Below are 12146 nucleotides of genomic sequence, written 5' to 3'. Positions count from 1 at the left end.
ACCCAGAAGGGGATATTTTGTTCTCATCTGCCATCTTGGTTCAAGATGGCAGCTACACAAGATATAGGAACATAGAAAACTGCCTTCTACCGAGTCAGACCATTGGTCCATCTAGCCCAGTATTGTCTACACCAGGGATTCTCAACGTTGGGTCCCCAGATGTTATTGGACTTCAGCTCCCATAATCCCCAGCCCCAGTGGCCTTTGGTTGGGAATTATGGGAGTTGAAGTCCAATAACATCTGGGGACCCAACATTGAGAATCCTTGGTCTACACAGACTGGCAGCGGCTTCTCCAAGATCGCAGGCAAGAGTCTCTCTCAGCTCTATCTTGGAAGTTCCAGGAAAGGAACTTGGAACCTTCTTCATGCCAGCATATGGGTTCTCTTCCCAGAGTGGACCCATTCCCTAAGGGGGATATCTTACAGTGCTCACATGTAATCTCCCATACAAATGCATACCAGGGTAGACCCTGCTTAGCAAAGCAGACAATTCATGCTTGCTATCCCAAGACCAGCTCTCCACCCCTTTAGAACTCATGTTTTGACACTCCAATACAAGCCAAATTCACAGAACATGGCATGGGGTGCCGGGATATGCTGATGATGGTTCCCCCATCCTCTATCTGTCAATTTAGTTCAAGGTGGCAGCCAAAGTAAAATTATTATTATTATTACATTTATATCCCGCTCTTCCTCCAAGGAGCCCAGAGTGGTGTACTACATACTTGAGTTTCTCTTTCACAACAACCCTGTGAAGTAGGTTAGGCTGAGAGAGAAGTGACTGGCCCAGAGTCACCCAGCTAGGTTCATGGCTGAATGGGGATTTGAACTCAGGTCTCCCCGGTCCTAGTCCAGCACTCTAACCACGACACCATGCTGGCTAAAAAGCAGCAATACCCCTTTAAAATGCATGTGCTAACAGTCTGATTACAAACCAAATCACAAGACTTAAGATAGGGTCCTAGAGTATCCTGATGGGGATCTTTTCAATGCCGCGTCTTGAAAACAGACAGCAGTCATAAACATTATAAGCACATCCCCTATAAAAATGTATTGAGAGAGAAAAAGTTGACAAACAACACAAGCCCAAACAAACCCCCTGCTAACTTGGCAAAGAGGCACCTTTTAACGTGGCGATTCTCTTTATTGAGTGGGGGAGAGTAACTGGCCCTTCCACCTCCAGCACAGTACCTCCAGTGACAGTTGCTGGTGTCTATCTTATATTTATTTTTAGATTGTGAGCCCTTTGGGGACAGATTTATTCTAAACCTTTAATGTGACTTCAGATTTGAAAGGAGCAGAAAGTAGGTTCCATTCATTCTACGCTGAACTTGTTGTAATGCCGGATACTAAGACCCAATTGCAGACTGTGGGGCCATTCACATGACCTACTCGGCAGGTGGGCAGAGGGAAGGCTTTGCAAACCTTGCCTCCCCACCAGACGATCGACCTGTGCTTGGTGGGAGTGTGGAGCACACTCCCACATGATCCTGCCTGTACTATGTGTAGTGCGGAGTGCGGGGCGGGATCTTTCTGAGGCTGGGACTTGTTATCCCAGCCTCCAAGCATCCCACAGTGCACTGGGTGCTGAGCACAGTGTACTGGGAGATTCCCTCAGGGGATGGGTGCTCTAGGCACCCGTCTCTGTGTCAGCACGAGCTGCAAGATCCCAGGAGCCTGGTCTTAACCTTGGCTATGAGCCGGGCTTCGGCACTGGGTTTGACGCCGCAGCACTGACAAGATCCATGCGGAGCCCGACAATGCGCCCAGGCTTGGCTGCCGAAGCCTGGGCTTGGCTGCTTGTGAGAACAACCTCTATGGTCATTTCCAACTGATGATTTGTGCAAGTACTAAATGAGATTATGCTGTTGCCAATTGAATTATTCTTTTAGTGCAGTTTGGTGCAACAATATCTCAGTTCTGACAACATATGGAGGTTTGCAAATTACCCCAGATGGTGCAGGTAAGATCCACTGACCTCAACTGAACCGAATCACAGGTCAATTTGCAAATGATTGCATCTTTGATCAAAATGAATGTAAAATAGCTTAGAAGGCTATCTTCCTAAAATATCTTTGCTTCGTGGGTCTGATGGAACCCATTACGGATAGCACTATTGGACAGTCATGTGAATGGAATTGCGGATGCCCCTTTTAAATGTAAGCACAACACCAGGGATAGACTGGGACTTCTGTTGGTGTACCAATCACCCCATTGCTCAATAGAGTCCCTAACTGAGCTGACGGACTTGGTCTTGGGCTTGGTGTTGGAGTCCCCTGGGCTTGTGGTGCTGGGGGACTTCAATGTTCATTTCAGGACCAAATTGTTCAGGGCAGTTCAGGAGTTCATAGCAGCCATGACGACCATGGGCCTATTCCAAGCAGTCTTGGGACTGATGCACATTGCAGGTCACATGCTTGATTTGGTTTTTCACTCTGATCACGGTGGTGTTCTGTGGGTGGGGACTTCTGTGATATCTCCATTGTCATGGACGGACCACCATCTGGTTAGGGTTGGACTTACAGTCACTTCTCACCTTCTCAGGGGTGAGGGAGTTATTAGGATGGTCCGCCTGAGAAGGTTATTGGATCCAATAGGATTTCAAGAAGCCTTGGAGGGATTTAGTGTTGGCTGTGCCGGTGATCCTGTCGATGCCCTTTCAGTGCTTGCCCCGGGCACCTTTTTCCCTAGTTACGCCTCTGGTGGCTGCCCAGCTCCAGACAGTCTTGGAGGAAACTGATTATCTAGACCCATTTCAAACTGGCTTTTGGGCGGGCTATGGGGTGGAGACTGCCTTCGTTGGCCTGATGGATGATCTCCAATTGGGAATTGACAGAGGAAGTGTGACTCTGTTGGTCCTTTTACCATAGTATCCTTCTGGAGCATCTGAGGGGGTTGGGAGTGGGACTCACTGCTTTGCGGTGGTTCCGCTCCTACCTCTCGGACAGGTTCCAGATGGTGTCCCTTGGAGACTGCTTTTTTTCAAAATCAGAACTTTTGTATGGTGTCCCTCAGGGCTCCCTATTGTCTCTGATGTTGTTTAACATCTAGAATGAAACCTCTGGGAGAGATCATCAGATGTGGTGCCGGGTGCTATCAGTATGCTGATGGCACCCAAATCTACTTCTCCATGTCAACATCATCGGGATGGGGCATAACCTCCCTAAATGCCTGTCTGGAGGAGATAATGGGCTGTATGAGGGATAACAAACTGAGACTGAATCCAGATAAGACGGAGGTACTCATTGTGTGGGGTCAAAACTTGGGAGATGAGATTTATCTGCCGGTTCCCAGAAGGAACAAGTACACAGTCTGTGGGTGCTTCTGGATCCGAGCCTCTCCCTGGTAGGGATGTGAATGGTCCGGAGCAGTCCAGACCGGCACCAAAGGGGGGCCTTTCTTTAAGGGCGGGGAGGGCTTGCTTACCCCTCCCGCCTCTTTGCCCCTCCAGCGCCTGTATTTAACAGACTAACGGGGCGCTGGAAACCAGCCGCCCCGCCCCCGCCGCCGCGAGCAGATTTACCCCCAAAACTATCAATACGCCTGCCACCGCCGTCGCCCGCCAGCCCTCCCTCCCTCCCAGCTGCCCGCCCGCCCGAGTCCTCACCCGATGTTTTAGTAAAAAATGAGAGGAGCTACCGGACAGAGCTCCTCTCGCTAGGAAGGCCTGCTGCATACTGAAGGCGCTTTGTGCGTGCGCCGCAAAGGACGCCGATCGCCGGAGGCCCGGTCTACCCGCCGGGAAAAGGCCGGGTAGACCGGGCCTCCGATCGCCGGAGGCCCAGTCTACCTGCCGGGCCGGGTAGACCGGGCCTCCGGCGATCGGAGGCCCGGTCTACCCGGCCTTTTCCCGGCGGGTAGACCGGGCCTCCGGCAATTGGCATCCTTTGCGGCGCGCGCACAAAGCGCCTTCAGTATGCAGCAGGCCTTCCTAGCAAGAGGAGCTCTGTCCAGTAGCTCCTCTCGTTTTTTACTAAAGCATCGGGTGAGGACTCGGGCGGGCGGGCGGGCGGGCAGCTGGGTGGGAGGGAGGGAGGGCTGGCGGGCAACGGCGGCGGCAGGGGTATTGGTAGTTTTGGGGATAAATCTGCTTGTGGCAGGGGGGGCGGCTGGTTTCCAGCGCCCCGTTAGTCTGTTAAATATGGGCGCTGGAGGGAGCAAAGAGGCGGGAGGGGTAAGCAAGCCCTCCCGCCCTTAAAGCAATGCCCCCCACCCGGACCCGAACCAGCAAGGGCCGAACCGGTCCGGCAGTTCAGCCATTCTTTAGAATGGCCGCCGGACCGGTTCGGACTCACCCCTACTCCCTGGTCTCCCAGGTTGAGGCAGTGGCCAGAAGTGCCTTCTATCAGCTTCGGCTGATACGCCTGCTGTGTCCATTTCTTGAGATAAACGACCTCATAACATTGGTACATATGCTGGTAACCTCCAGACTGGATTACTGCAATGCGCTCTATGTGAGGCTGCCCTTGTGTGTAGTCTTGAAACTGGTTCAGAATGCGGCAGCCAGGTTGGTCTCTGGGTCATCTTGGAAAGCCCATATTACTCCTGTATTGAAAGATCTACACTGGCTGCCAATAAGTTTCTGGGCAAAATACGAGGTGCTGTTTATAACCTATAAAGCCCTAAATGGCTTAGGCCCTGGGTATTTAAGAGAACGTCTTCTTTGTTATGAACCCCACCGCCCATTGAGATCATCAGGTGAGGTCCGTCTGCAGTTGCCACAAGCTCGTTTGGTGGCTACTTGGGGACGGACCTTCTCCGCTGCTGCCCCAGAGCTTTGGAACGTGCTCCCTGCTGAAATAAGAGCCTCCCCATCTCTGACAACTTTTAAAAAGTCTTTAAAGATGTACCTATTCGCCCAGGCTTTTAATTAAATATTGTTTTAACAGATTTAGCATTGTTTTAAATTTTTGTTTTAAAAGTTTAAATTGTTGTAATGTTTTAACTTTTACTATGTTGTTGATTTTGTTTTAACTACTGTTTTAAGTTTTATTGTTGTTATTTAAGCTGTTTTAGCTTTTTGTTTGTTGTAAACTGCCCAGAGATGTGAGTTTTGGGCAGTACAGAAGTGTGTTAAATAAATAATAAACAAACATTTCAGCCAGCTCTGTCCTCATAAAGAAGCTCACGAAGAAGCACTGTCCTCATAAAGAACACAAGCTTTTTCAAATGGGTTCGGTTGATGTCTCCAAACCCAAGCTCTTGAATGCTATAATGAACAAGTTTGAAAATCTGAAGGCAAGAGCTGTAAGGCTGTATATGAACATGTCTTGCAGTGCATATAGACCAGCAGCTTATTATGCTATTGAAAAATAACTGCTATACACAGTTTTGGTTAAGAATCCTGTTAACTGAAAACCCAGGCTCAAATAATGACAGAACATATGTAGTTGGAAAAAACTAGGGTCACTTTATTGAACAATTACAAAAACCTGCAATGAGGAATCTGACTAAAGTGCAGGTATCTCCTATTTGGGTCAATCTCATAGGAAGTATGTCCACAGGAGGGTAAAGGACTGGGCTTTGATTCAGCTTGGTACCCAGTCCGAACCTCTTCTCAACCATGAGGGTGCCCCCAAGGGGATGCATGCTAGCTCACCTCAACACAGGTCATGAGGCACTGAGTAGCGTTTGCTGCTATGCATCCGAGTGGGAGTGGATCTATCCCGAGTCGCAAGATCACCAAGCCTTCCTCCGTATTCCCACTCATCATAACGGCCCTCCAGCCCAACACCAATACAAATTGACCTACCCCAACCCACACTCACCTGGCAAAGTGACCAAATAACACCAGTGACTACCTCAACGAAACCAGTGAGAAGTAGGAGGAAAAAAGGCCTCAACTTTTTCTCAGCCAATCAGCTGAGACCCCCACAAATTGCTACTTGGCCCCAATGGCAACTGGAATATCCCTCACTGAGTCCAAGGGCGAGTTGTCTGCAGAGCAATTGAAATGATAGAGCAACAGAGCCAGCTGTTTATGCAGCTGCTCCTTGCTCATGATTGGTCCACCGGTGTCACATGCCAGGGGACGAAAAATGGCAGTGCGCATGCCCGTCTCTCATGCTGGTCCCGCAACTCTGCTCCCCATTCGCCCGATATAGCTGCTAACACATCGAAGGCGGTGGGGAGCAACTAACTATTACATACACAGTTTTGTTAAGAATTCCTGATTAACATTTCTTTTCAAATTGACTTACCTTTTTAGCACCAACTAGTTCTTGTTTACAGAATCCTCCTTTTATATTACATGTAACATCCTGGTTAACTGAATGCTACCAGTCTTTTCCAGTAATTGGAAGACAATGAAGTCATTCACACAACCAAAAACTGTGTTCTACCTGGGTTTATGAGCTGGGTGTGCTCCTAATTTTTGGTTGTGTGGAAGCAAGGGAGGAGGAAAACCTGGGTATAAGTAATTGTATGGAGGCCAGGTAGGAGGAAAACCTACCCAGGTTTTTCTCCTACCTTGCTTCCACACAAACCACTTCTACCCAGGTTATCCTTTTACCTTGCTCACAACACAGCACAACCAAAAATTGGGAGCATACCCAACTCCCAAACCTGGGTAGAACACAGTTTTTTGATTGTGTGAATGACCTCTTTGTTTCTCAGTTGTGAATAGACAAATCCAAGTATAACATTTTTTTCTATATGTACTGAACTAGATGGGCTCTGATACATTGCAATGGCACTTCTAGTTGTTGTTTTAAATCCACATCTATATATCTAATACACTAAGGTTGTATGTGGCAAGCCCCACCCCTGCTGCAGCCACGACCAATGAAAATGCGGGAGCAGGGCTTTTACATACGACCAACATCCAAGGTGAGAATGGCAGCAGAGATGGTGATGACAGGGCATGGTGCTGGCAGCAAAGGGGGCTGCGAAAGCTCCTTCCGTGGGCTCGCATTCTGGAAGAGAGCCCCAAAATGGGCCTTAAACAACCTGACCTGTCATTTGGATGGCAGGGAGGTCCATGGAAGGAGCTTTTGCTGCAAGCACCCCATTGTTGCCTATCATCTCTGCCGCCATGGGGCAGTTTAAGGAGGGAGAAGTCCAAATTAGCCAGTGGTGGGGGCAGAAAGGAGGTTTTGCTGCCTCCATTGTCATCCCGGATGGCAGCTGGGGAGGGGGAAAGGCAGTGCAAGGAGCCGGATTGTGGCGGACGGGGAGACAGGGAGAACTAGCACGCAGATGCTCTGTGCTGGACCATCTAGTATAACTTATTTTAATTTGGAGGAAAACAGGTTTTCAAAAGACTAGCTTATCCTGCTAGGACTTTATTGCTCTCCTTGCCCCCTGCCACAGCTCCTGCTTTATTGCTCAGTGTCAGCCACCCACTCTCAGCCACCCCTTTCCCCTTCACTGACTCAGCTCCAACTGCCAGCCTCTGATGCCCCACTGAGTCTCCTCGTGAGGAGGAAGGCTGAGCTGGGGCTTCCTGCCTGCCCTGCAGATGGGCCTCAGTCTGCTCTCCCACCCCAGCTCAGCCATCCTCCTCACGAGGAGTCTTAGGGGGGTGATGGAGGCTGGCGGTTGGAGCCAACCTAGGCCACTGCTCAATGTCTCTGCTTTCTTCAGCCCCTCCCTCCTCCGCCACCTGTCTCCTGCTTCTCCTTGGCAGCAGCTGCCCATTTGCCGCTCAGCCCTCCTCTGTGCCTTCTCTCTTGCCGAGTGTTGTCAGAACTCTTGCAAGATGTGCCACACACATCCTTAGGCATTTATGTATCTAGATAAAGCTGCCCTGCCAAAAACAATTTTTCACAGGATGCCACTGTACTGACAAGGTCAGTTTTGGCACAACAGCCACCAACCTTGAGATAAATGTTCAAAATGAAGGAGTAGATTAAAGCTGTAACAACACATTTACTGTAACTAAGACCAGTGTTCCCTCTAACAGGGATTCCCAGATGCTGTTGACTACAACTCCCAGAATCCCCAGCTGCAATGGCTTTTGCTTGGGGATTCTGGAAGTTGTAGTCAACAACATCTGGGAATCCTTGTTTGAGGGAACACTGACTAAGACCCCAATGAACATAGTTGGGCTAGTCTTTGAATAAACATGCATTGTTCTGAGCTGTGTTTCCACTAGCAATTCCCAACAGCAGAAACTAGATTTACACAACTTTCTAGCCTCAAATACTACTGACTTTGTTAGAAAGTGTTAGCTAGCACTGAATTCAGAAGACACATGATATGTCTTTGTAAAATACCTTTATTGGTTTTGTATTTGAGAGTAACATTCTATAATATTGCATACTGTTCATACTTGTAGGTTTGTTCAGTTAGAGCCTCCAGCTGTGTTTAAAGATGAAATATCAAATTACAGAGGACCATCTGAAAATACAGTGTCAAGAACAAGTCTAAGAACAATTCTTATGAGATCTCAATCTTTGAAGTAATTTCACATCTCCCCCCCACCCAATGAGTTTACAAGGAATTTCAAATATGCCCCAAAGATAAATCATAACGCTAAAGCAAATAAATCCAGCCAAGATGCATAAGAGAAATGACAACTCTTTAAGACACTAATACATCTAACAATTGTTTCTGTTACTAGCAGAGCTTTTCTGTTGGCTCCCAAGAGTCCCCTTGTTGGTGTTTGAATCTCCAAGCTTGGAGATCTCACTCTGTACATGATCAGGAGCCTCACATTATCAACATTTCCTAGATGTAAACCTGCTTAAATGAAAGCTTATTATTTTTTGAAGCCATTTAAGAAGGCAGAACTTTAAATGTAAGTAAATGAAAAATCCTCAGTAATAAAAGTTCAGGGATAACAACAACAACTGAAAACTAGATACGGTTTTGTATCTGAAAAATACTGCAGAACATACTTGGCATGGTTGCATAGATTAAATAATCTTAAGTGAAATTTAGGCAGTTATGTGAAAATGTCATTCAGCCTGTACTAGAAAAACACTGAAGTTGTTTCATTTTAAAATACAGAATTTTTCAAATTTTTACAGTTTTGTTATTTTGTTCAAGAGCATTGCACAGATTGCAGGTTCATGCCCGGTTCTGCTAACAGGTTACACCTGCAACCCTTCCTTCTCTCTGTAAGCATACATAAGCAGAGAATTTGAGAGTCAACCAAATACTGATACATTTAAACTCAAAATTAACCATACCAACATAACATTCTCACCAAATATGTTGAGCACTCTGAAAGTAATCATATTCATGATATACGCTTGATGGAGATCCTTTCTAAAACAATGAAATGCATCCTTTTCCTCTGCTCATTTTATTTCTGCGATTTGGAGAGTCTTGTATTTGGCTCAGATGAAAGTGTTTTGATGATAGCATCTATTGGATTCTCAAATTAAGAGCAGGCACAACTGGTAATGTTTGTAATACAATGCAAGATTGTTCTAAACAATGGAATACCCTGTAGACACCAAAATTTAAAACTATAATTAAGGGACAAGTTCACTCGAACACTGTTAACTATTCAAAACTACAGAATTCAGAGTACCATAACTGCCCTTCTACAAGGACACTCCTAAGGAACTTGATTTCCAGCAGAATATTTGAGTGAGGCTGCATTTTCCCTGCCACATACCTCACTATTTACCCACAGCTCACTATTAATGTTAACTTCTTCAATGGCAAACAAACTCCATACATCTTCAGAAGTATATATTGCTGTTACAATGCCTTTGAGAAGACAATGGCCGCAATTCAGAAAACCATGCATGCAGCAGAAAGCTAAATATCTGTCACTGCACTTCTAGTTCTCACAACTGAAGCTACAGAAGCCTCCAAGAATGAGCACTCAAGTGGGGCTGAAGCAAGCAATACTTGACGCCATCTGAGAGTTCATTTCCTCAATCCTACACTGGATTATTGCCAATTGGTATTGTAAGAGGCCCCTTACAATACCAACACACTGATCTAATACTGGCCAAACAAGGGGCACCAATGTACCACCCTACCTCCCAAGATCCATGCAGAGTGCACAAGCAGATTGCCAGCTGTGTTTTTTTTCCTCCACGCAACAACCTCTTGCAGCTCTTCTGAGGCAAGCCCTTGCATAGATCACCCTCACAGGACTGGAACATGCGACAAAGACCAATATTCAAATTTTAAAAGTTCAGTTTGTTTGTAGATCATATAAATAACCCTCTTAAAATATTTTGGAGTGCAGCATTATTTTTTAGTTATACAATACTACGAAAAAGGCAATCAATTGCAATGATTATACACAACCTTTTTTTAAAAAAACCACACAGGTGAAAAGATTTCTGGTCGGCAAAATTCATCAGAATATTTAATTGTGCTACCAAAAAAAAAAACCTATCCACATAGATTCAAACCCTGCAACAAAATGGCTTCAAAGTCTCATCTTAGGGTTGTTTTTGATTGCTTGGCATTATATAATTTAAATATGTTGTATACATTGCCAGAAATATTTGTGTACTCAAGTGCCTACTATAATATTTACAGCAAAAACAAGCTTTCTTTTTCAAATTATTTATTTGATTTATAAATTGCCTAATAAAACTGGACAATGACTGGAAAGGATTTCTTCTAATGCAGCACTACTGCAAAGTTGTAACAGGAAATAATTTTTTTTAAAAATTGCCCCCCACCCCCCACTCCCAATCAAGTGTGATGTATTCGTATATTTGGTCAAAATGCAATACACTGTGTTTAAATAAAGCATGTTATCAGTGTTTCAATAAAAGGAAATATTGCAGAGTTTCGCACGCTTTGGTAGCATTTGTGTTACACATGGAGATGTCTATTCACAATCCTTACTATCATAGTAATACTGTGCAGCTATAGAAACTCTCTCTCATCCTCATACGAAGCCAGATTGCATTACAAAGCAAATATGAGCACAAAGGAATAAAATTAATTTGTAATTAGGCTTGCCAACTAACGAGGAAAAATACAACCTAACCTGCTCTTGTGCCTTTAACAGCAGCTTGATAGACAGAAATCAGTAGGTGCAGTTTTTCACATCATGGAGATACATGTGTCAGTACATGCTGTTAGAAGGCACAGCTAAAGCAGTCAGTTGAAAAGCTGGCAACCCTATTTGCAATATCATTGTAGAACAAAAGGAGGAAAAGGGAGCTTTTATTACATAGCTAGGCAGCACGGCCTATACAAGTTACAAATTGAAACTAGCTACTGTCTTTTTTCACAGCAGAAAACCAATTTTTGCTATATTTCAATGTTTTGTCATGTAATCAGCAGTCTGCCTCACTATTATGCTTTTAAATATAAATATATTTCACCAGTTTATCGCAAAGTTATCACGCATAAAACTATATTTTTACTATTTAAATAAATAATTTTCACATTCTAAATTTAGCTTTCACTAGGAGCTCATATATATGTCACACTTTAGTTATGAAGCATTATTTTGCTCCAGTATAGAGAGGTAGATTTAGTGTAGATTGGGTGCATGAACCCTACAGCCAAAACGCAAAATATCAACAGCTGTTTATGCATAATTATGCATTTTTAGCAACTGCTTGAAAAAACTAAGTATCAGTAGCTAATGTCTTACTGAAGTCATTATTCAAGCTTTATAATGTTTTTAGTTGTGATTAGTTGGTGTTTCTGGACATAAGACAATGGAAACACACACACGTATAAAAAGAATGAGCAAAAAATTCTATTTGACAAAAAACATGTAAGTGCATGGGCTGTTTCTTTATTTCTCTTCAGCGAAACATTCCCACCTTTCCTGACTTCGGCCAGCAGGTGGAGGTCGCCATGATGAGCTACAGATTTTGCATTTGCCTTCATAATTATAACTGAAATCCCTCCATTGGAGCTTCTTGCTGCTGAAACAGAAATTGCTGCTCACTTTCATCCACTTGTGGAACAATATTTGCATCCTCTTCTTCCACGCCAAAGTAATGTTCAATAAGATCAAAAGCTTTTTGATAGATCTCTTGGTTTTCATGACTTTGAAGAATTTCAATTTTATCCAGTCCTGAATTTAAAGACAAGACACATAAACTAAGTTGTAAGATTTTTCTCAACTGATTAAACAGTATGGTAACACACAGTATTAAACTGACTTTAATTTAATACATGGAAAACTGGCACACAGAGGAAAAAACCCAAAATGTCCTCTCTTAAACATGTCACTAGTATTTATTAGGCCCTGACTTTCAAT

General features: G+C 44.8%; 1 protein-coding gene across 5 annotated transcripts in view; it reads right to left on the bottom strand.

The window, feature by feature from the left end:
* Positions 1–8201: 8201 nt before the first annotated feature.
* The window catches only part of KPNA5 (karyopherin subunit alpha 5), a 36485-nt gene continuing 32540 nt past the window's right edge, over positions 8202–12146 (bottom strand). For all 5 annotated transcript variants that reach the window (XM_053271457.1, XM_053271533.1, XM_053271620.1 and 2 more), the window contains one exon: positions 8202–11960. In XM_053271457.1, the coding sequence (XP_053127432.1) occupies positions 11773–11960 (188 nt within the window). In that variant the 3' untranslated portion in view covers positions 8202–11772. The remainder of the gene's footprint in view (positions 11961–12146) is intronic.

This window comes from Hemicordylus capensis, chromosome 1 (assembly GCF_027244095.1).
Source record: "Hemicordylus capensis ecotype Gifberg chromosome 1, rHemCap1.1.pri, whole genome shotgun sequence".
In the NCBI taxonomy this organism is placed as follows: Eukaryota; Metazoa; Chordata; class Lepidosauria; order Squamata; family Cordylidae; genus Hemicordylus; species Hemicordylus capensis.
The sequence above is the reverse complement of the archived record's forward strand: the minus strand, read 5'-3'. Positions and strand labels throughout refer to the sequence as shown.